This window comes from Lampris incognitus, chromosome 8 (assembly GCF_029633865.1).
Source record: "Lampris incognitus isolate fLamInc1 chromosome 8, fLamInc1.hap2, whole genome shotgun sequence".
NCBI classification, from domain to species: Eukaryota; Metazoa; Chordata; class Actinopteri; order Lampriformes; family Lampridae; genus Lampris; species Lampris incognitus.
Window position 1 is genome coordinate 56488789 of NC_079218.1, and position 24427 is coordinate 56513215.

Below are 24427 nucleotides of genomic sequence, written 5' to 3' on the forward strand. Positions count from 1 at the left end.
GAATATGCCAGTTTGAAAAGGTGCGTTTTGAGATGGGATTTGAAGGTTGAAAGAGAGTCAACGTTGCAAATGTTTTGTGGGAGAGAGTTCCATAGGCGGGGGGCAGGATGACTGAAGGCTCTAGACCCCTTGGTAGTCACGCGGGCTAATGGTGTAGCGAGTCGGGGAGCAGAAGAGGATCTGAGATTGCGGGAGGATGTGTGGACATGAAGGAGTTCAGAAGGATATGAAGGAGCTAGGTTATTAAGGGCCTTAAAGGTGAGAAGCAAGATCTTGAAGTCAATACGGTATTTAACAGGGAGCCAATGGAGTTGCTGAAGAACAGGAGTGATACGATCTATGGAAGGAGTTCTGGTAATGATACGGGCAGCTCAATTCTGGACCAACTGAAGTTTATGAAGACACTTGAGGGGAAGACCGAAGAGGATAGAAGTGCAGTAGTCAATACGGGATGTAACGAGGGTGTGAACGAGTATGGCGGTGCTGTTAGGTGTGACGGGTGAAGAGGATTAATATTGCGTAGGTGGAAGTATGCAGACCGAGTAACGCTGCTGATGTGAGCTTCAAAACATAATGTGCTGTCCAAGATGGCCCCCAGACTCTTAACTTGAGGAACTATAGAATCGTCAATAGTTAGAGAAAAACTAACAGGTTTAGCCGAAGTAGATTTAGTACCTACTAGGAGGACCTCGGTTTTATCACCATTAAGTTTGAGGACGTGGTATGAAAACCAGGATTTAATTTCCAGTAAGCAGTCAGAAAGGGGAAGTGGGTGAAAGAGTGGCGGTAGGCTTGGTGGATAGATAAAGCTGGGTATCATCTGCATAGCAGTGAAATTGAATGCTAAATTCCCTGAAAATATGGCCAAGAGGTAATTAGTAAATAATAATTAGGAGGGGTCCCTATACAGAGCCCTGGGGAACACTGGTAGTAACAGGAAAGGACTGTGATCTCAAATTTTTAAGTGGGACAAACTGATATGATCTAAACCAGTCAAGGGGGGGGTGCCAGTTATTCCAATGGAAGCTAATTACTCTAGGAGGATGTTATGTGAGATGATATCAAAGGCTGCACTCAGGTCGAAAAGGACAAGTATAGTTAAGAGCCCAGAGTCAGATGCCATCAACAGATCATTACTTATTTTCACCAAGGCTGTCTCCGTTCTGTGCATGGAGCGAAAACCAGACTGGAATTGTCCAAACAGATTGTTGTGCAACTGTTCTTTCAAGTGTTTTAAAAAGAAATGGTAACTTTGAGAGTGGGCGAAAATTATTCAAATTGTTGGGGTCTGCACCAGGTTTCTTGAGTATCTGAGTTATTGCAGCTGTTTTGGGAGATGAGGGAACAACACCAGAGGTAAGGGAGGAATGTACATTATCAGTTATTAAAGAGGATAGAGAGGGTAGACGGGCTTTTACCAAATGAATAGGATTAAGAGGAGAGGTGATGATTAACGAGCAGCAGTGTGGTTTCGTGCCACGAAAGAGCACTACAGATGTGATGCTTGCTTTGAGAATGTTGATGGAGAAGTATAGAGGAGGCCAGAAGGAGGTACATTTTGTCTTTGTGGATTTAGAGAAAGCATACTAACCCATATTAACCCAGCCACTGAGGATGCACAAGCCAGTGCATCCTTAGTGCCGGTCCCAAGCCCGGACAAATGGGGAGGGTTGCGTCAGGAAGGGCATCCGGCGTAAAATCTTTGCCAAATCAAATATGCGGATCATAAATAAGACTTACATACCGGATCGGTCGAGGCCCGGGTTACCAATGACCGCCACCGGTACTGTTAACCAGCAGGGTGTCGGTGGAAACTATGCTACTGTTGGGCGAAGGAGAAGGAGAGGGGGAAAGCATGTCCAGAGGCAGCAAGAGAGGAGGAAGGGTAGGCATGTGGAGGTGAGAGTTGGAACTTTGAATGTTGGCACTATGACTGGTAAAGGGAGAGAGCTGGCTGACATGATGGAAAGAAGAAAGGTAGGCATACTGTGTGTGCAAGAGACCAGGTGGAAGGGGAGTAAGGCCAGGAGTATCGGAGGTGGGTTCAAACTCTTCTACCATGGTGTGAATGGGAGGAGTAATGGGGTAGGAGTAATTCTGAAGGAAGAGTATGTCAAGAGCATGCTGGAGGTGAAGAGAGTGTCAGACAGAGTGATGAGTATGAAGCTGGAAATTGAAGGTGTATTGCTGAATGTTATCAGCGCATATGCCCCGCAAGTTGGGTGTGACATGGATGAAAAAGAAGAATTCTGGAGTGAGTTGGACGACATGGTGGAGAGGGTACCCAGGGAGGAGAGAGTGGTGATTGGAGCTGACTTAAATGGACATGTTGGTGAAGGGAACAGAGGTGATGAGGAGGTGATGGGAAGGTATGGAGTCAAGAAGAGAAATGTGGAAGGACAGGTGGTGGTCGATTTTGCGAAAAGGATGGAAATGGCTGTGGTGAATACATATTTCAAGAAGAGGGAGGAACACAGGGTGACGTACAAGAGTGGAGGAAAGTGCACACAGGTGGACTATATCTTATGTAGGAGATGCGATCTGAAAGGGATTGGAGACTGCAAGGTGGTGACAGGGGAGAGCGTAGCTAGGCAGCATCGGATGGTGGTCTGTAGGATGACTTTGGAGACCAAGAAGAGGAAGCGAGTGAAGACACAGCCGAAGATCAAATGGTGGAAGTTGAAGAAGGAAGACTGTTGTGTGGAGTTCAGGCAGGAGTTAAGACAGGCACTGGGTGGTAGTGAAGAGTTGCCAGATGGCTGGACAACCACTGCAGAAATAGTGAGGGAGACAGCTAGGAAGGTACTTGGTGTGTCATCAGGACAGAGGAAGGAAGACAAGGAGACTTGGTGGTGGAATGAGGAAGTACAGCAAATTATACAGAGGAAAAGGTTGGCAAAGAAGAAGTGGGATAGTAAGAGAGATGAAGAAAGTAGACAGGAGTACAAGGAGATGCAGCGTAAAGCAAAGAGAGAGGTGGCAAAGGCAAAGGAAAAGGTGTATGGTGAGTTGTATGACAGATTAGACACTAAGGAAGGAGAAAAGGACTTGTACCGATTGGCTAGACAGAGGGACCGAGCTGCAAAGGATGTGCAGCAAGTTAGGGCGATCAAGGATAGAGATGGAAATGTGCTGACAAGCGAGGAGAGTGTGCTAAGAAGGTGGAAGGAGTACTTTGAGGGGCTGATGAATGAAGAAAATGAGAGAGAGAGAAGGTTGGATGATGTAGGGATAGTGAATCAGGAAGTTCAGCGGATTAGCAAGGAGGAAGTGAGGGCAGCTATGAAGAGGATGAAGAATGGAAAGGCAGTTGGTCCTGATGACATACCTGTGGAGGCATGGAGATGTTTAGGAGAGATGGCAGTTGAGTTTTTAACTAGATTGTTTAACACAATCCTGGAAAGTGAGAGGATGCCTGAGGAGTGGAGAAGAAGCATACTGGTACCGATTTTCAAGAACAAGGGCGATGTGCAGAACTGTAGCAACTACAGAGGTATAAAGTGGATCAGCCACAGCATGAAGATTTGGGAAAGAGTAATAGAAGCTAGGTTAAGAGGAGAGGTGACGATCAGCGAGCAGCAGTATGGTTTCATGCCACGAAAGAGCACCACAGATGTGATGTTTGCTTTGAGAATGTTGATGGAGAAGTATAGAGAAGGCCAGAAAGAGTTGCATTGTGTCTTTGTAGATCTAGAGTAAGCATATGACAGAGTGCCGAGAGAGGAGGTGTGGTATTGTATGAGGAAGTCGGGAGTTGCAGAGAAGTATGTAGGAGTGGTGCAGGATACGTATGAGGGAAGTGTGACGGTGGTGAGGTGTGTAGTTGGAATGACAGATGGGTTCAAGGTGAAGGTGGGATTACATCAAGGATCGGCTCTGAGCCCTTTCTTGTTTGCAATGGTGATGGACAGGTTGACGGACAAGATCAGGCAGGAGTCTCCATGGACGATGATGTTTGCGGATGAGATTGTGATCTGTAGCGAGAGTAGGGGGCAGGTTGAGGAGAGCCTGGAGAGGTGGAGGTATGCACTGGAGAGAAGAGGAATGAAAGTCAGTAGGAGCAAGACGGAATACCTATGTGTGAATGAGAGGGAGGACAGTGGAATGGTCAGGATGCAAGGAGTGGAGGTGACAAAGGAATATGAGTTTAAATACTTGGGGTCAACTGTCCAAAGTAACGGGGAGTGCTGAAGAAGAGAGTGCAGGCAGGGTGGAGTGGGTGGAGAAGAGTGTCAGGAGTGATGTGTGACAGAAGGGTACCAGCAAGAGTTAAAGGGAAGGTTTACAAGATGGTTTTGAGACCAGCTATGTTATATGGTTTGGAGACAGTGGCACTGAAGAAAAGACAGGAGGAGGAGCTGGAGGTGGCAGAGATGAAGATGCAAAGATTTTCATTGGGAGTGACGAAGAAGGACAGGATTAGGAACAAGTATATTAGAGGGACAGCTCAGGTTGGACGGTTTGGAGACAAAGCAAGAGAGACAAGATGGAGATGGTTTGGACATGTGTGGAGGAGAGATGCTGGGTATACTGGGAGAAGGATGCTGAATATGGAGCTGCCAGGGAAGAGGAGAAGAGGAAGGCCAAAGAGGAGGTTTATGGATGTGATGAGGGAGGACATGCAGGTGGCTGGTGTGACAGAGGAAGATGCAGAGGACAGGAAGAGATGGAGACAGATGATCCGCTGTGACGACCCCTGATGAGAGCAACCGAATGTAATAGTAGTAGTAGTAGTAGTAGTAGTAGTAGTATTGTGGAATAAGCATTATGGGACTTAAAACAAGATGGATAAGCTGGATAGTCTGTGCGTCTGATTCTTCTTCGGGCAACAAAGATGGCCGATGTTTGAAGCAACCAGAGAATCAAAACTGCGAGACATCCTCTGTTTTCTTAGATTGGAAAAATTTGTCCAATTTGTTCAGAAATGGAATTTTCCATTCAGCCCCAGCGGTTTAGATGGGTATTAATGTTGAGTTTGTTGTGACGTGGGTGATTACTACTGATATTGGGCTTTACAAATAAAATTGACTTGACTCAACTATAGAAGGACTATATACTTTTTTACTCTTTATAAATGCTCTGATGACACAGTTGTTTTTTGTTTTTCAAAAGCTAATACATAAAAAAAACAAAGAAAAACTGCTCAACCATCTCCAAAAACAGCAAAACACCCGTCTTCAAACTCCTCGACACACAGATGTGCTGATCTGTGAGAGGAGGAAGTGGCATTGTTGTGTGATTGAGAAGAAACTGGATGCCACCGTCAGGATTTGCTATTCAAATGTTTCAGGGCTGGTGGTGCTGCAGACACCACACCTCCAAAGGACTCTGGTCTGACCCGCACGTGGCCGTGATTCTAAACACCCGGCGAGCTTTTGAGGTGTGAGAAGAAACCAGCCGCTGCCAGGCTGCCAGGCTGCCAGGCTGCTCAGCTGCCAGGCTGCTCAGCTGCCAGGCTGCTCAGCTGCTCAACTGCCAGGCTGCTCAGCTGCCCAGCTGCCAGGCTGCTCAGCTGCCAGGCTGCCAGGCTGCTCAGCTGCCAAACTGCCAGGCTGCCAGGCTGCTCAGCTGCCAGGCTGCTCAGCTACCAGGCTGCCAGGCTGCTCAGCTGCCAGGCTGAGCGACGGCCTGACCGCCCTGTCGCCCGTTAGTGGCGCTGCAAAGCAAGACCACCAGCGTGCTGGACTCTCTGTCCGTCATGCTGGGAAATAAATCTCCGCCAGGTTTGTAATCAGCGAAAAGCAGAAATGAGTGAAACCATTGCAGCCTTCCGTGATCTCCGCACGTGTTGGGTGGATGGAGTGGAGGAGGTGGAGCACGCTCATGTGTCACGTTACGGTTGGTAAAAGCATGTTTATAACACAGGGCGTTGCATAAACCATCATGTATTTCATAAGGGGGAGATGGTGAAGGGTCAGGGCGTGACGAGGGCGTATGTAGAACCACACAACCCCCTGCTCGCCTACAGCAGGGCAGCTTTACAGCATGAGTTACTATGTGCTAACTGACATTACAACGGACATAGGCGACATACGTGCTAACCGACTGCATGTGTTATGTGCTAACTGACATTGCAGTACGTGTTATGTGCTAACTGTCATGTTATGTGCTAACTGACATGTGCTAACTGACATTATAACTGATATAAGCGACGTACGTGCTAACCGACAGCATGTGTTATGTGCTAACTGACATAACTGACATGTTGTGTGCCAACTGACATTGCAGTATGTGTTATGTGCTAACTGTCATGTTATGTGCTAACTGACATTATAACTGACATGACTGACAACAAGTGTTATGTGCTAACTGTCATGTGCTAACTGACATTATAATTGACATGTGCTAACTGACATGTGCTAACTGACATTATAACTGACATGTGCTAACTGACATTATAACTGACATGTGCTAACTGACATTATAACTGACATAACTGACAACATGTGTTATGTGCTAACTGTCATGTTATGTGCTAACTGTCATCTGCTAACTGACATTATAACTGACATGTGCTAACTGACATGTGCTAACTGACATTATAACTGACATGACTGACAACAAGTATTTTGTGCTAACTGTCCTGTTATGTGCTAACTGTCATGTGCTAACTGACATTATAACTGACATGTGCTAACTGACATGTGCTAACTGTCATGTGCTAACTGACATTATAACTGGCATGTGCTAACTGACATGTGCTAACTGACATGTGCTAACTGACATTATAACTGACATGTGCTAACTGGCATGTGCTAACTGACATGTGCTAACTGACATTATAACTGACATGTGCTAACTGGCATGTGCTAACTGACATTATAACTGACATGTGCTAACTGACATGTGCTAACTGTCATGTGCTAACTGACATTATAACTGGCATGTGCTAACTGACATGTGCTAACTGTCATGTGCTAACTGACATTATAACTGGCATGTGCTAACTGACATTATAACTGACATGTGCTCACTGACATGTGCTAACTGACATGTGCTAACTGACATTATAACTGACATGTGCTAACTGACATGTGCTAACTGACATGTGCTAACTGACATTATAACTGACATAACTGACAGGACAGGGACTTTCCATAGTGCGGGGTGGAGTTTGGCACAGAGACTTCAGATGTTAAGTTAAACACAAAAGGAAAAAAAACTCCAAACCCCTGAAGAAGAGTTGCCTCGCAATATTTTCTTCTTCTTCTTCCAGCAGAACCGTCATCTACAAACCATTTCTCTGAGTCCGATCCTGGTCTTTCATGGACCCACTTCTTCTGATTCCGTCTCTTAGATTAAGTTCCAACACACACACACACACACACACACACACACACACGAGTATAGTGACCTTTGCTGTACTGGATGTGTGCTTGTGTGCTAAGTTGCCATGCGGCTTATAAAAGGAGCCTTTCAGGGCTTATAAAAGCATTCTTACCAAACATAAAACACTTCCAGTCAGAAAACTAGCCTGCGAGCTACACTGACGAGAACCTCAAGGCAGCGTTTGTGTTCTGCACCGCACCAGCGGACCAGGCTGATATTACATGCAGGGTGGAGCAGTACCGAGCCTGCAGCCACTGAGCTGTGCTGCACACGAGGAAGCTGCTGCTGCTGCTGCACCGCCAGCTGCTGCTGCTGCTGCTGCACCGCCAGCTGCTGCTGCTGCTGCACCACCAGCTGCTGCTGCTGCTGCACCACCAGCTGCTGCTGCACCGCCAGCTGCTGCTGCTGCTGCTGCACCGCCAGCTGCTGCTGCTGCTGCTGCACCACCAGCTGCTGCTGCTGCTGCTGCACCGCCAGCTGCACTGGACGTGCAGGGCAATTACATGAAGGCGTCGCCATGAAATCCAGAGGGTAGAAAGGTGGTAGATTACTGGTAGATTCACATTCCTACAGTTACTCCCACACCACTGTGCGTCCGTCCTGCACGAAGGCAAGCCGAGTGTATTTGTGCAGCACGTTTCAGCATCAAGGCAATTCAACGCACTTTACACGAAACACAAATGGCGGCAAGAAAGGCAACATAAGGCCATAACAAGTCTTTTGAAAACCCAAGAGTACAAGTTACAGCGCCCCCTAGGAAGAAAGTCCTCAGCCCTGATTTGAAAGAAGCGAGAGTTGCAGCAGACCTGCAAGTGTGTGCAACACACGTGGTGGTGTGCGTGTTCTCTTACACACAGCAGTGTGGCCGACGACCAACCAGAGGCAAGCGTACAGCTGACAATATGACACGGCATGTGTCCCTCCACCCAACTCCACCATCACATCAACGCACATGTAGGTACATTCTAGTAGATGTACACTTGCAGGTATCACACACACACACACACACACACACACACACACAGCACCAGCGGTGTGGAGGTATTGTAGAAGGGGGAGCAGACTGACCCCTACCCCAAAAGCAAGTGGTTGCCTCCCATCCTCCACATCGTTACACTGCTGCACTTTATAGGTTAAACTGTTCCCATTGATCAGTGTTTGGGCATCACCAGTCAATGAGCGGTACTTTATGAAGGACTCGGTAGGCCTCCTGGTGGCCACTCAAGCCTGAAACAATGCAGGCTGTCATGCTTCAGCTTTGAACATGTTTTTAAAAGAAGTGAACATCACGTGTGAGAAGCAGCCTTCATGAAATGAAGAAACAACACGTCTGCAGACCGAGTGACTTCCTGCAGGTTTTCCCCACTACAGCCGAACTACCCATCGGCTTGTGCAAACAGACGAAGCAGGTCCGGGTCCTCAGACTCTTTAAATTTGGATTTACTTTTCCTGCTTCATAAAAACCACCACTGGCCCGGCCCAGCAGCCCCGTCTGAAGAACAGCGGTGACCAGAGAGGCCCCGCACCAGAGGCCGAACCGAGTCGTGGTGACCAGAGAGGCCCCGCCCCAGAGGCCGAACCGAGTCGTGGTGACCAGCCAGGCCCTGCACCAGAGGCTGAACCGAGTCGTGGTGACCAGCCAGGCCCTGCGCCAGAGGCCGAACCGAGTCGTGGTGACCAGCCAGGCCCCGCACCAGAGGCTGAACCGAGTCGTGGCGACCAGAGAGGCCCGGCGCCAGAGGCTGAACCGAGTCGTGGTGACCAGCCAGGCCCTGCGCCAGAGGCCGAACCGAGTCGTGGTGAACAGAGAGGCCCCGCACCAGAGGCCGAACTGAGTCGTGGTGACCAGAGAGGCCCCGCACCAGAGGCTGAACCGAGTCGTGGTGACCAGCCAGGCCCCGCACCAGAGGCCGAACTGAGTCGTGGTGACCAGAGAGGCCCGGCGCCAGAGGCCGAACCGAGTCGTGGTGACCAGCCAGGCCCTGCGCCAGAGGCTGAACCGAGTCGTGGTGACCAGAGAGGCCCCGCACCAGAGGCTGAACCGAGTTGTGGTGACCAGCCAGGCCCCGCACCAGAGGCCGAACCGAGTCGTGGTGACCAGAGAGGCCCCGCACCAGAGGCCGAACCAAGTCGTGGTGACCAGCCAGGCCCCGCACCAGAGGCCGAACCGAGTCGTGGTGACCAGCCAGGCCCCGCGCCAAAGGCCGAACCGAGTCGTGGTGACCAGAGAGGCCCGGCGCCAGAGGTTGAACCGAGTCTTGGTGACCAGCCAGGCCCCGCGCCAGAGGATGAACCGAGTCGGGGCCGAATACAAAGGATGGCAGCGCACCAAAGAGCACATGGACAGCAGAGCAACGCCGCCGTCTGAGCTGAGACACTGCTCACAGCGGCAGGCTTCCCATGACCTCACGGAGAAACCGAGGGCCAGACCTGAGAAGGTCAAACCGCTGTGTGGACGGCTGATAGCAGAATGTCACAGATACTTTAGACCCAAAATAACAACAGAGCAGAACATGGGTCACGTGCTGAGCCCTAACCGAGCGTGTGAACCTCAACCAGGTCCTATCGGACCATGAGGAACCTGGTCCTGGTCTGATCTGATCTGTGATGACCTCCCACTGACGGCACACTGGCCCAACCACACACATGCTGCAGCCTTAAAGGATCACTTCCTGCTTTCATTCAGTCAGCAGTTTTCCCGGATAAAAGCGCCGCGGCTTGGGTTCCACTTCATCTCCAACCGGTTCCCGTCCTCCACACCAAGCGGGCCGGTCCTGGGACAGCCTGCCGTTTACTAGCACAGCGCTAAGCAGGACAGCAATAAAGGTTCTGGTTTGTTTTGTTCTTTTAGCGGGTCAGAATGGATGCTTAGAGGATGACCAGCCATATACCAGCTCACAATAAGTGTTTCGGGTTGACCTGGTAGTCCTGTACCGGGTCCACGTGAAGGGTTTGCCCCGTGGCATCCTGTTAGCAGAAGCTAGAACAATACCAACACTTTGGCTTCTTCTGAATTCAACAGCTAAGCTGACTGTAAGGGATCTTCTCGTGTCTCTGCAGATGACACGTAGGATTATGGTCACACACACACACACACACACACACACACACACACACACACACACACACACACACACACACACACACACACACACACACGCACACACACACGCACGCACGCACTAACCGTCGCCTCTTGTGGGCACACAGCACGAGACTGGACTGCTGTCTGATGCGTTACAGTACCACGGACACGAGTCGGTGCAGCCCGGTTGTGAAACGTCAGCTGTGGTTCGTGTGTTGGTTGTGGGTGCAGGTCGTGCTTGGTCCGGATCCGCGTCCTGCCCTGGGTAAATCCAGCGCATCGCTGCAGGCAGGAAGACCCGCCGCTGCCTCTCTTCCGCATCTCCCCCGCTGAGACGCGGTCCCTGGGACTCTACAGACTAAGCCGAGTGAGCCCAGGCGCGGAGCCGGGCTCACTGTGTTCCGGGTTTTAACGCGCTCGGTTGTTGCGTGTGTTGCGTGTGTTACGTGTGTGTGTGTGTGCGTGTGTTGTGTGTGTGTCCGGACAGGAGGCCCCTCATCCCGGCATCCCCATCCTTACCTTCCCGGGCCTTCAGCAGGACAGTGTTGGCCACGATGTTCTCCAGCTCCATGTCTGTCCCGGTTCTGTTCGCAGGCCCGGCCTCCTCCTCCTCCTCCCCCCCACCAACACCTCCTCCTCCTCCTCCTCCGCGGGCTGAAAATCAGTTTGTTCTCCTATAAGACTTCCTCCATCAACGCCTCCTCCTCGTCCGAAAATATGAAGGCTCCGCTCCTCCGCGCGGCGTCGGTTCATGCGGCCGCGACTCCGCCTGTTCGCTCCGTCCCTCTGCCTCCTTCCCTCTGCCTCCTTCTCTCTGCTTCTCCACTTTCTCTTTCTTTTTTCAACTTGTTCTTCCGCTCTGACCACGCCCGGCTCCTGCCGAGAACCGCCGCGTTAAGATCAACGCACTCTTCAACAGCATCCTCCCGCGGCTGCTGCGGCTCCTGCTGCGGCGGTGCTGGTGTGGAGGCGCGGGGCGTGTGGCGAGCCTCCTCTGGACGGTCTCCTGGCCGTTACGCGTAGCCAGGAAGCCGCGCCGAGCAGCAATATTGTGCAACCGGTTTGAAAGTTTGCACGCATCGCAAAGCAACGTCTCGGGTTTTTAAAAAAATATATTTTGTAAAACGACGCCACCTGGAGGCTGTACGGTGAACTGCACGCTGTACCGTGGCGCTTCTGAATGCACTTTCCCCATTTGTGGAAACAACGGCAACGACAACTTGTGCTAATTTCGACCCCCGGGGTTGTGTGCCACGCGTGGGTGGCACTAAAGAGAGCAGCCAAGGTTAATGGACAGAGGCGGCGCTACCTCCACCTTAAAACCACGACAAGACGGGGTCAAAACAATGCCAGGTATCAACGTCGCGACTTCTTCTGCCGTGACAACACATCGTCAGGTTGTCCGTGCACACGTCGGTCTTTGGCATTGTGAAGACTTCACTTTTATTTGTATTGTGTAGCATAACTGTAACGTTTTATCCAACGTGGTTGTGCCACAGTCCTCCACAGACCACTTCCGGCAGGCTGCGCGTGCAAACGGAAACGCCAAAGGTGAAACGGGAGACGCGGTACAACGTCACTTCCGCCTCATTTCCGGAACCGACACGTTTTTGTTTTTGCCCCAGATCGACGTGAGTCTGAAAACCTGGTCCGAGGGCCATGCCTAAAGTCAATAGAAGGAAGAAGTTTGACTACAACAAAGACAGGAAGAAACTCCGCAAACAGTTCAAGAAGAAGGAGGCTCCGAGAATCGAGAAGTGAGTACGGCAGCGAGGACGCGGGCGCGGCTAGCCGCGGTAGGCTAGCCGCGGTAGGCTAGCTCCACTAGCATGCTACATACACTACACGTGGGATGTGAGCGCGCTGCCTCCACAGCCCTCTGCCTCGTGTAACCTTAACTACCTTTGTTAAATTTCACCTGAATGTCGACTTTCCAGTCCAATCTCCATTTATTTCCCTCCCCCCTGTCAGCTCGCAGATCCGACATGCGTGGGACCACAACAAGTCGGTGTTCAGGAACATGCAGGACATGGGTCTGGCAGTGGATCCCAACCGGACTCTTCCGATTCAGAAGCAGGGAGTAAGTCACTCGGTCCACACTGGAGACTCTTACCGAGGCTTCCTAACTTTGATTTCAGCAACATGTTCGCAGCATCACGTTGAGATAGATTCATAGACCGATACCTTGGAGCTGACCAGTACAACCACAGCCTACTGCTGTCTGTCACTGGGAGCTGACCAGTACAACCACAGCCTACTGCTGTCTGTCACTGGGAGCTGCTCAGTACAACCACAGCCTACTGCTGTCTGTCACTGGGAGTTGCTCAGTCTTCTGCTGTCTGTCACTGGGAGATGACCAGTACAACTACAGCCTACTGCTGTCTGTCACTGGGAGCTGATCAGTACAACCACAGCTTACTGCTGTCTGTCACTGGGAGCTGACCAGTACAACTACAGCCTACTGCTGTCTGTCACTGGGAGCTGACCAGTACAACCACAGCCTACTGCTGTCTGTCACTGGGGGCTGACCAGTACAACCACAGTCTACTACTGTTGGTCGGTCACTGGGAGCTGACCAGTACATCCACAGCCTACTGCTGTCTGTCACTGGGGGCTGACCAGTACATCCACAGCCTACTGCTGTCTGTCACTGGGGGCTGACCAGTACATCCACAGCCTACTACTGTCTGTCACTGGGAGCTGACCAGTACAAATACAGCCTACTACTGTCTGTCAGTGGGAGCTGACCAGTACAACTACAGCCTACTACTGTCTGTCACTGGGAGCTGACCAGTACAAATACAGCCTACTACTGTCTGTCAGTGGGAGCTGACCAGTACAACTACAGCCTACTGCTGTCTGTCACTGGGAGCTGACCAGTTCAGCCACAGCCTACTGCTGTCTGTCACTGGGAGCTGACCAGTACATCCACAGCGTACTGCTGTCTGTCACTGGGAGCTGACCAGTACAACCACAGCCTACTGCTGTCTGTCACTGGGAGCTGACCAGTACAACCACAGCCTACTGCTGTCTGTCACTGGGAGCTGACCAGTACAACCACAGCCTACTACTGTCTGTCACTGGGAGCTGACCAGTACAAATACAGCCTACTACTGTCTGTCAGTGGGAGCTGACCAGTACAACTACAGCCTACTGCTGTCTGTCACTGGGAGCTGACCAGTACATCCACAGCCTACTGCTGTCTGTCACTGGGAGCTGACCAGTACATCCACAGCGTACTGCTGTCTGTCACTGGGAGCTGACCAGTACAACCACAGCCTACTGCTGTCTGTCACTGGGAGCTGCTCAGTCTTCTGCTGTCTGTCACTGGGAGCTGACCAGTACAACTACAGCCTACTGCTGTCTGTCTCTGGGAGCTGACCAGTTCAGCCACAGCCTACTGCTGTCTGTCACTGGGAGCTGACCAGTACAACCACAGCCTACTGCTGTCTGTCTCTGGGAGCTGACCAGTTCAGCCACAGCCTACTGCTGTCTGTCACTGGGGGCTGACCAGTACATCCACAGCGTACTGCTGTCTGTCACTGGGAGCTGACCAGTACAACCACAGCCTACTGCTGTCTGTCACTGGGAGCTGACCAGTTCAGCCACAGCCTACTGCTGTCTGTCTCTGGGAGCTGACCAGTTCAGCCACAGGCTACTACTGTCTGTCTCTGGGAGCTGACCAGTTCAGCCACAGCCTATAGCAGTTGGTCATAAAGCAGTTGTGTTGACACAGTCGGGGCTTCAGTGTCCTGCTTGAGACCTTGTGATAATCTTTTGTTTCTGTGGTACTATTTTGTTATACTACTGAAATGTATGGAGAAACATGTCACTGAGATGTTTTATCTTTCATTTTGCTTTAACTTTACCAAACCCTATGAGTCAGTTCCTTTCGTCACTTTTTTAACCTTTACTTTCAAACCTTCCCTTTTTAGTGTGGAAGTGATGAAAACTTCCTCAGCGGGGTCAGTTTATTTCATGTGATGCTGAGGGCAGCCGAGTGGTTTCTTGTCGTCCGTACTAAATTTGATGTCTTTTGGATTTTTGGAAGATAATTCACTTGGTTTATAAGGCACTTGATCCCCCTCAGGGCGCCAGTAACGACGAACATGTCCTGTGTATCACTGCATGTCTAAATGTCACTTCCTAGACCAGGAAGCAGTATATCTGAAAACAAAACGGTTAAGTGTGTCCTGCCTACTATCAGTCTGTTAAACCAGCAGGAGTTGTACAGTGTCTTATTAACTGTTTCTGATTTGTGTCTGCAGATTCTTACTGCGGGGGGAGAAACAAAAGCTCCTAAAAGTATTGTGACAAAGCCGTATGTCCTGAACCGTAAGGATTTTTTTTTTAAATACACAACACAAAACACATCGTTTCAGAATTACTTTTCTCTGCTGTGTTCTGCAGTGTTACACATGGCCTACTAACAAAGCCTCTCTGCAGAAAGACAGGAAACGCTCATTAACTGGTAGAACCTGTGTTTGTGGAAGCTGTTAGAACAGCAGTTTAACTGAAACCAGTCTTTTTTTTTACTTTTGCATGTAAAGTGTTACACAGCAGAGTTGTCTGTCCGACATCGGGCTGCATTTCTCCTCAGCTGGCACTACTAATGCACACATCTGCAACAGCAAATGGAACGACATTACTTGGGCAGCTCGGTGGCGCAGCGGTTAGCGCTGTCGCCTCACAGCAAGAAGGTCCTGGGTTTGAACCCCGGGGTTGTCCAACCTTGGAGGTCATCCCAGGTCATCCTCTGTGTGGAGTTTACATGTTGTCTGCGGTGGGTTTACCCCGAGTGCTTCGGTTTTCCCCCACCATCAGAAAGGCATGCATGTTAGGGTAATACTCCTGTCTGTGCCCCTGACCAAGGCTTGGCGAGACTAGCTGGAGTTGGTCACCGGGTGCTGCACGGTGGCTGCCCACTGCTTCTAGCTACACAGCTAGGATGGCTTAAATGCAGAGCGTAATTTCCCTACGGGATCAATAACGTATCTTCAATAAAGTATCGCAAAATGTGTCTGTAATATATACCAAGTCCAGTTGCACTTGAGTCAACTCCTTTGGATATCTCCAAATGTCTTGAACATACTTCATTGTTGTAAGTTTGTTATAAAAGTCATACAACGATGGAGTTTCCAGAGCGCGGCGTTACTGGCTGTCTTGTTACTGAACTCTACTGACAGATTATGATGTAATAATAACAGATTATAATGAAATAATAACAGATTATGATGTAATAATAACAGATTATAATGTAATAAGAACAGATTATGATGTAATAATAACAGATTATAATTAAATAATGACAACATATTATAATGTAATAATAACAGATTATGATCTAATAATAAGTGTGATAATAACAGATTATGATGTAATAATAACAGATTATAATGTAATAAGAACAGATTATGATGTAATAATAACAGATTATAATTAAATAATGACAACATATTATAATGTAATAATAACAGATTATGATCTAATAATAAGTGTGATAATAACAGATTATGATGTAATAATAACAGATTATAATGTAATAAGAACAGATTATGATGTAAAAAATAGCATGTGACGTAATAATGTAATAATAACAGATGATAATGTGAACTGTTGAAGACGAACCTGTCTGAATCTGTCTGACTGATCACAGAGCTGGAGGAGGAAGCAAGCCGGCCTGAAAAAGACCCCAAGACGTTATCCACGGACCTGATCGAATACGTGCAGCACATGATCAGAGAACATAAAGAAGACCACAAGGTAAGCATTAAAAAAGGATGCTGGCCTGAAACAAAAGATGTGTTTCATCGGATGTGTGTTTTCAACTTGTCAGATTTCAGCATCTGTGAAGACTGGCGCCTTATGCATGCGTGTGTGTGTCTGTATACATTTATTTGTGCACGTGTGTGTGTGTGTGTATTAGGGGTGGGACGATACTGGATCGGATTCCGAATCGTTCGATACGGTCTTCAGGGTTCGAGACGCTCCCCAGTTCGCACGATCGTGTGTTATTATCACTAAGAACGACCGGGATGTCACTCCTACCTAAAACGGCCATGGGCGGTCAAAATGGTGGCCGGTTTTAAACTCTGTATTGTGTCAAGATAAACACCCAGTTGACATGTTAGTGCATTACATATGTCAGTATGTCTGTTGGGAAACGACTGACACCAAAATTAACATTTCAACAACTTTAATACTGCAGCGAATTCAGGGAGCAGCTGGGAACCGCCGCAGCCGGGACCCGAACCCGGGTCTCCCGCACCACGGGCGACTACGTTAAGCAGTCGACTGAAGGGTCCGACCCGTTAGCCAACGGGCTAGCGAGTCTGCACCTCTGTGGTCGTTACACTACTATTTTTCAAACACTTTAAAATGGCCGCCGTCCAGCGCCTGTAAATACTGCAGCGCCTCGGTGGTCGTCACGGTGCGTCTGAAACGGCGTCTGTGCCCAGGAGACATGTTGGACATGATACATGAGAGACAAAACGGAAAACACATGTTGCCGATCTAACAAACGTGACAAGGCTATAAAACAGGAAATGTAAAAAAAGAACTGAACGTTGCGAAGGAAATGACGCGACAACACACATCGTGAACAGCCACATGATGCGCACGATGACGCGCAAATAACGCGCGGTCATGTCGACCGCTCGTGGTCGTGTTGGGAAGATCTTATCATAACTTTCTTTTGTGCCATTGATCTAAAACTCACTTTAATGCAAATATATGCCATTTTAAGAGCATTCAGGGAGCAACAGATCTGTATCTTTTTTTTTTTTTTGTACAAAGTTATTAAACTTTGAACATCCAAAACGGTCCAAATGGCCGTCTTGGTCGTTCTAGTAGTGTTTAAAGTAACACAGTTGTGTTACACAACAAGAAAAGATGGCACAGAACTTTGTTAGAACTTTTACACTTGCATTACGTTTGAATACGTGCCTTGATAATGCCAACATGTTGGACCTGATTCTTTAAGTAAATGACAAATAGAGAACTGCAGTGGTGTTGTGTCTCCTGCTGACCAAGGCGTCCGCTGTGTCGTCCTGAATCCATACCGTGAGCCCTGAACCTCGAGACGCATCGAACCGTGAGCTCTGTGAATCGTCCCTCCCCTAGTAAATACATAAATACCTATACACACACACATCTCTGTCACATAAAAGGACCTGTTTCAAGTTGTGAATGGTTTGTGTGCGCAGGCCATGGCCCGGGATGAGAAGAACTACTACCAGGACACCCCCAAGCAGATCAGAAGGAAGATCAACGAGTACAAACGCTGCCATCCACAGCACTACGCAGCTTTCCTGGAGTCCCTGGCGAGCCAGCCGCAGGTCAGCAGCTAACGCCGGCTAGCCTCCCGGCACATGGAGGGGGAGATGGTGGTGTGGACTCGGGGTTTCTGTGGCACTGGCGCCACCACGGGGTGTGTGAGGTCGGCTTGGCGGTCCATTCAGAACACTGAGACCGAGAACAACAAACTGAACTCAGGAAGAAGGAAGTTGCCAAGTGGTCATGGAGTTACTACACACCAGTGTGTGAAGAACACACACCAATCACACGACAACAGCTCTCTTCTCTCTACCTGTTCAGACTTTTTTTTATTATTTCTAGTGGTTCTTGTTTGTTGATCCCATTATCACCTACCTACCCGCCCTCTCTGTGGACTATCAGTACCGGATGTGGACGCAAGGGCTTTGTTTCATAGTTTAGTATACAGCTGAAATACCTCAGCATTCAGCTGGGGCATTTTAAATTGTTTTCTTCAGGTTTAAACACATGTGGTCCCGTGACGCTGGGTAATCTGTCATGAAGTCTTTGCCGATGTCCTGCGGTGACTTGTTGTGATCACAGTATTGATCAGATCTCATTATTGATCTGATCAGGGGACGAGAAGCTTCACACTCCTGCAACATTGATGTGTTCAGAGAACCCAGTTCAAATGAGGAGCAGGTATTGCCCTACCAGTGTGATGCACGCACTTTGACTTGTGGATGTTCACAATGTGTGTACTGATTACTACTACTACTCAGGTCCAACAGGGGGACGTGTAAGAGTGGAGGAAGGTGCGCACGGGTGGGCTATGTCTTTTGCAGGAGGCGTGATCTGAAAGGGATTGGGGACTGCAAGGTGGTGACGGCAGAGCGTAGCTAGGTAGCATCGTACTGTAGCATGGCTTTGGAAATCAAGAAGAAGAAGAGAGTGAACGTAGACAATTTGTGTACTGATTGTACATGGATAGATTTCTCTGACTCCATGTTGTGCAAGTCCTCTGTACAGTTTCTGTGATCAGAACATCTCACCAAATGAACCTCGGTGTCGGTTGTAATAAACTGGTGACTCTGGACATTTTCTGGCTTTGTGTAGAACTTTGGACGTACCTTCAAGGGATCATCCCATAATCCAAGAGTTTTTCTGTTACCTTGGTAACGTTTCATTGTGGTTTGAAGGGAAGGTTGGGTGTTAAGAACTGGGGTTGTATGAGCTACTTATCCATAGTTGGTGTACTACCTGCAGCAGAAGCAGGCAGCAGTGTAGGCAGGGCTAGCTAGCAAAGTACTGCTGTGGATGGGCCCAGAAACACAACTTATTTCAGCAACCCAAAAAGGTGCACCTAAATCAATACCAGCTTTTTATGTTTCCCCCTTTTTCTCCCCAATTGTATCTGGCCAATCACCCCCCCCCCCCGCTCTCTGAGCCGTCCCAGTCGCTGCTCCACCCCCTCTGCTGATCCGGGGAGGGCTGCAGACTACCACATGCCTCCTCCCATACATGTGACAGTGAGAAGTTTCACCAGGGGGACGTAGCACCTGGGAGGCTCACGCTATTCCCCCCAGTTCCCCCCAACAGGTGCTCCAATCAACCAGAGGAGGCGCTAGTGCAGCAACCAGGACACATACCCACATCCGGCTTCCCACCCACGGACACGGCCAAGTGTGTCTGTAGGGACGCCCGACCAAGCCAGAGGTAACACGGGGATTTGAACCAGCGATCCCCGTGTTGGTAGGCAACGGAATAGACCGCCACGCCACCCGGACGCCCAATCAATACCAGTTTAAGTGTATGCTGTATATAGAGTATTTTCACTGCTTTACCTTGCCGTAAGACAGTCGGGTATTTTGTTCGGCACTACATTTTCTCAACCGTAGAACTTCTGTATCTTACGTGTAAGCGCAGCTTTGCCATGCACCATTACACCACCCACACACCAGCTGTTCAGCTCAGTTTCAGCAGGTTACAGAAGAGACAGAACATACAAGACAATAAAAATGAGTGATTATGACAGGAATTATGTCCAGGGTGTCTCCCCGCCTGCCACCCAGTGACTGCTGGGATAGGCTCCGGCATCCCCGCGGCCCTGAGAGCAGGAGAAGCGGTTTGGTTAATGGATGGATGACAGGAACGAGGAAATGCTTGAGCAGCCCAAAAAAGCACAAGCACGCACTATCTTTGAGATCTTTAGAAAAGTGAAGTTTGATTTGTCTGACCTGCAAAACCACTTCCTGACCCGAACAGCTGATCTGCAGGCAGCATGATAGGATGTGAGGTTCTACGGTTGAGAAAATGTGCCAAAGAAACTGCTGTCTGACTGCAAGGTAGAGCGGTGAAATGCTCTAATTATGGCGTCCACCGAACCTGGTCTTGGTGTTTCAGGTGTGCGTTTTGTGGGGCTAAAATGCGTTTTGTTTCTGGCCTCTTCCACAGCCATACATTGTTTCTGGCCCTTTACAGCCGTACATTGCTTCTGGCCCCTTCCACAGCCATACATTGCTTCTGGCCCCTTCCACAGCCATACATTGCTTCTGGCCCCTTCCACAGCCGTACATTGCTTGCTAACCCTGCCTGCTCCAACCTGCGGGCACGCCCACCGCCGCCTGCTGTAGGTACTACACTGACTGGGCAAGTACCTCATACAACCCCACCCCTAAACATCCCCACCTTACCGGTAAACGCACAGGCGTTCCTGGTTTCCGGGTCCCTGACTGGGGCGTTGTGCTCTTCAGGGTCGAGGAAACATTTCTGCCCCTGCTTTTGAAAATGTTCTGCATTTTTTCCTGCTATCAGTTTTATGTTTTAACAAGTTATCAGCTTGAGATATTCATGGAGAACACGCCCTCCAGTGGTTATAGTCCATAAAGTCATGACACAAAGAATGAAGGGCTTCTTCATATGCAGCTGGACATATAGGGAGCAGGGCTACTGGTTAAACCATCTTTACCTGAAGTTTAAACTTGACATTTGATACGCTGTTTTATTTCCCCTCACCAGAGGAGCTGTCAGAGGCCACCGCGGGGCGCTACAGAGCAAACAGCAGGAGATGAAACTGACTGTAAAAATACACCAGCAAGCAAAATAAGATGAATAACAGCAGCAGGAAAAAGTCCTTTTGCTCCATCCACCAGGATGTAGTACTGATCGGTGGAGATGATAAATTACTTGGAGGTGTGACTCCTGTTCAGTGGTTAGAAATGTTCAGCAAGGTGGAGGAAGGGATGATGCAACACCCAGCCTGTATTACATGCACCAAGTCAGGTTCCTTACTGCTTGTGTCAGTGGATACGTTCAGCACAAAGTCCCCAAGAACATTTATTAACAAGTTACACTTCCTGTAGTCAGGTGAATTTACACTTCCTGTAGTCAGGTGAACTTACACTTCCTGTAGTCAGGTGAATTTACACTTCCTGCAGTCAGGTGAATTTACACCTCTTGTAGTCAGGTGAACTTACACTTCCTGTAGTCAGGTGAATTTACACTTCCTGTAGTCAGGTGAATTTACACTTCCTGTAGTCAGGTGAATTTACACTTCCTGCAGTCAGGTGAATTTACACTTCCTGTAGTCAGGTGAATTTACACTTCCTGTAGTCAGGTGAATTTACACTTCCTGCAGTCAGGTGAATTTACACCTCTTGTAGTCAGGTGAACTTACACTTCCTGTAGTCAGGTGAATTTACACTTCCTGTAGTCAGGTGAATTTACACTTCCTGCAGTCAGGTGAATTTACACTTCCTGTAGTCAGGTGAATTTACACTTCCTGCAGTCAGGTGAATTTACACTTCCTGTAGTCAGGTGAATTTACACCTCTTGTAGTCAGGTGAATTTACACTTCCTGTAGTCAGGTGAAATTACACTTCCTGTAGTCAGGTGAAATCACACCTCTTGTAGTCAGGTGAATTCACACCTCTTGTAGTCAGGTGAATTTACACTTCCTGTAGTCAGGTGAATTTACACTTCCTGTAGTCAGGTGAACTTACACTTCCTGTAGTCAGGTGAATTTACAATTCTTGTAGTCAGGTGAATTTACACCTCTTGTAGTCAGGTGAATTTACACTTCCTGTAGTCAGGTGAATTTACGCTTCCTGTAGTCAGGTGAATTTACACCTCTTGTAGTCAGGTGAATTTACACTTCCTGTAGTCAGGCGACTTTACGCTTCCTGTAGTCAGGTGAACTTACACTTCCTGTAGTCAGGTGAATTTAAGCTTCCTGTAGTCAGGTGAATTTACACCTCTTGTAGTCAGGTGAATTTACACTTCCTGTAGTCAGGTGAATTTAAGCTTCCTGTAGTCAGGTGAATTTACACCTCTTGTAGTCAGGTGAATTTACGCTTCCTGTAGTCAGGTGACTTTACGCTTCCTGTAGTCAGGTGACTTTACGTTTCCTGTAGTCAGGTGAGCTTACACTTCCTGTAGTCAGGTGACTTTACGCTTCCTGTAGTCAGGTGAGCTTACACTTCCTGTAGTCAGGTGACTTTACGCTTCCTGTAGTCAGGTGACTTTACGTTTCCTGTAGTCAGGTGAGCTTACACTTCCTGTAGTCAGGTGACTTTACGCTTCCTGTAGCCGGGTGACTTTACGCTTCCTGTACTCAGGTGAATTTACACTTCCTGTAGTCAGGTGAATTTACACTTCCTGTAGTCAGGTGACTTTACGCTTCCTGTAGTCAGGTGACTTTACGCTTCCTGTAGTCAGGTGAGCTTACGCTTCCTGTAGTCAGGTGACTTTACGTTTCCTGTAGTCAGGTGAGCTTACACTTCCTGTAGTCAGGTGAGCTTACACTTCCTGTAGTCAGGTGACTTTACGCTTCCTGTAGCCGGGTGACTTTACGCTTCCTGTACTCAGGTGAATTTACACTTCCTGTAGTCAGGTGAATTTACACTTCCTGTAGTCAGGTGAATTTACGCTTCCTGTAGTCAGGTGACTTTACGCTTCCTGTAGTCAGGTGACTTTACGTTTCCTGTAGTCAGGTGAGCTTACACTTCCTGTAGTCAGGTGACTTTACGCTTCCTGTAGTCAGGTGACTTTACGTTTCCTGTAGTCAGGTGAGCTTACACTTCCTGTAGTCAGGTGACTTTACGTTTCCTGTAGTCAGGTGAGCTTACACTTCCTGTAGTCAGGTGACTTTACGCTTCCTGTAGCCGGGTGACTTTACGCTTCCTGTACTCAGGTGAATTTACACTTCCTGTAGTCAGGTGAATTTACACTTCCTGTAGTCAGGTGACTTTACGCTTCCTGTAGTCAGGTGACTTTACGCTTCCTGTAGTCAGGTGAGCTTACGCTTCCTGTAGTCAGGTGACTTTACGCTTCCTGTAGTCAGGTGAATTTACACTTCCTGTAGTCAGGTGAATTTACGCTTCCTGTAGTCAGGTGAACTTACGCTTCCTGTAGTCAGGTGACATTACGCTTCCTGTAGTCAGGTGACTTTACACTTCCTGTAGTCAGGTGAACTTACGCTTCCTGTAGTCAGGTGAACTTACGCTTCCTGTAGTCAGGTGAACTCACACTTCCTGTAGTCAGGTGACTTTACGCTTCCTGTAGTCAGGTGACTTTACGCTTCCTGTAGTCAGGTGAGCCGGTGCACAGCGCCGGCGTGATGGATCTGTGTTCGCACTGGCCGGCGTCACGTTTCTTACCCAGATGTTCAAAGTTGTTTGGAAGACTCGGCCGCTCCAGATTTAACAGATGGGGGAAAGCTGATGTAGTTTAAAGTTGAATTGTGATTGACAACTTGTAAGTGTTGGAACTGAAGGGAATAAAGTTTCTTAATCACTGTAAAAACAAGTTAAAGATGGGTTAAATCAGGTGCTGTGTCATCAGCGTCACCTCTGTTAGTGGCCATCACTGTCACGTGTGCGAATGGTTTAATTTCCGTGCACGTGTAACTTTCACTTCGTGTCTCCAGGGCCAGGTTGGCTCTCCTTCAGAAGGCAATTCCGGTATTTTAAACCTGGGCCCTATTTTGCCATCATCTGGAGACTACTGGGGACCAAATGTGTGGAACTGGTCCAGTACTGAAGGAGAACGCTTGAGCTAGGAGGCGGCTGCAGTGTGATCCATGGGGGCAAGTGGGGCCCCCCCCCCCCCCAAAAAGTCCAGCCACTAAAAGTGCTTGTTTTTACCACTGGCAGGCTCACATGGTTATTATAAGTGTCTGAAAACACTATGGAATGATCCGTTTTTGTTTTGTTTTTTTTATTTTGCAATTACAAAATACATTTATACACAGAAATACAGCTAAAACACGTGCCAGGGGAGGGATGCCTGTTATAAAGATGCCACAAACACCACCTCAGCAGTATGAGAGCACAGATGTATACTTTCACTCCTTTCACATGGGTAGAGGACCTCATAGCAGCCACTTAATGTTCAGGTTCGGTTTTGAGTGCGCTGAAAGAAGGTTTAGAATTCCTAAATTTACATTTATGAATATGAAGTTTGGCGAGGACAAATGTAAGATTTACAATAAAAAATTGGTCAGCTTTCTCCTTTTTAAAATCAAACAAGCCAAGAAGTACATGTCCACAGGTAAAGGACAGATGGGCAGTAATGTGTATTTGAGTAAAGTAAAGGACGTCGGACCAAACCTCTGGGTCAGTACAACAGCAAACAGACACAGAGCAGTTTCAGGCATAGTAACACAACACGAGCAACCAACATCAATATCATGTTTAATAATGTCACCTTGACGCCTTTTAAGATATAGTTTAGCAGGATAGAATCTATGAATCAGTTCAA

At 48.5% G+C, this 24427-nt stretch overlaps 2 protein-coding genes across 3 annotated transcripts in view; one reads left to right on the top strand and one right to left on the bottom strand.

The window, feature by feature from the left end:
* The window catches only part of grk6 (G protein-coupled receptor kinase 6), a 108912-nt gene extending 97592 nt beyond the window's left edge, over positions 1–11320 (bottom strand). Inside the window, exon 1 of the mRNA XM_056284393.1 lies at positions 10934–11320. Within this exon, the coding sequence (XP_056140368.1) occupies positions 10934–10985 (52 nt within the window). The 5' untranslated portion in view covers positions 10986–11320. The remainder of the gene's footprint in view (positions 1–10933) is intronic.
* Positions 11321–11725: 405 nt separating this feature from the next.
* Positions 11726–18758, top strand: nop16 (NOP16 nucleolar protein homolog (yeast)). 2 transcript variants are annotated; one of them, XM_056284394.1, is made up of 6 exons: positions 11726–11767; positions 11914–12171; positions 12386–12494; positions 14683–14749; positions 16071–16177; positions 17620–18758. In XM_056284394.1, exons 2-6 carry the CDS (start codon positions 12074–12076, stop codon positions 17761–17763), a joined length of 525 nt encoding a protein of 174 aa, XP_056140369.1. In that variant the 5' UTR covers positions 11726–11767; positions 11914–12073; the 3' UTR covers positions 17764–18758. The 2 variants fall into 2 exon arrangements, with proteins under 2 accessions (XP_056140369.1, XP_056140370.1); XM_056284395.1 differs by having other exon boundaries at positions 11741–11767; positions 12040–12171.
* Positions 18759–24427: the final 5669 nt, after the last annotated feature.

What these genes read in the sequence shown, in the direction of transcription:
- nop16 (XM_056284394.1), top strand. Translation starts at nt 12,074, where the DNA reads ATGCCTAAAGTCAATAGAAGGAAGAAGTTTGACTACAACAAAGACAGG. An exon ending in GAGGCTCCGAGAATCGAGAA is followed by an intron (nt 12,172 to 12,385) that starts GTGAGTACGGCA and finishes CCCCCCTGTCAG; the next exon opens with CTCGCAGATCCGACATGCGT. An exon ending in AAAGCCGTATGTCCTGAACC is followed by an intron (nt 14,750 to 16,070) that starts GTAAGGATTTTT and finishes GACTGATCACAG; the next exon opens with AGCTGGAGGAGGAAGCAAGC.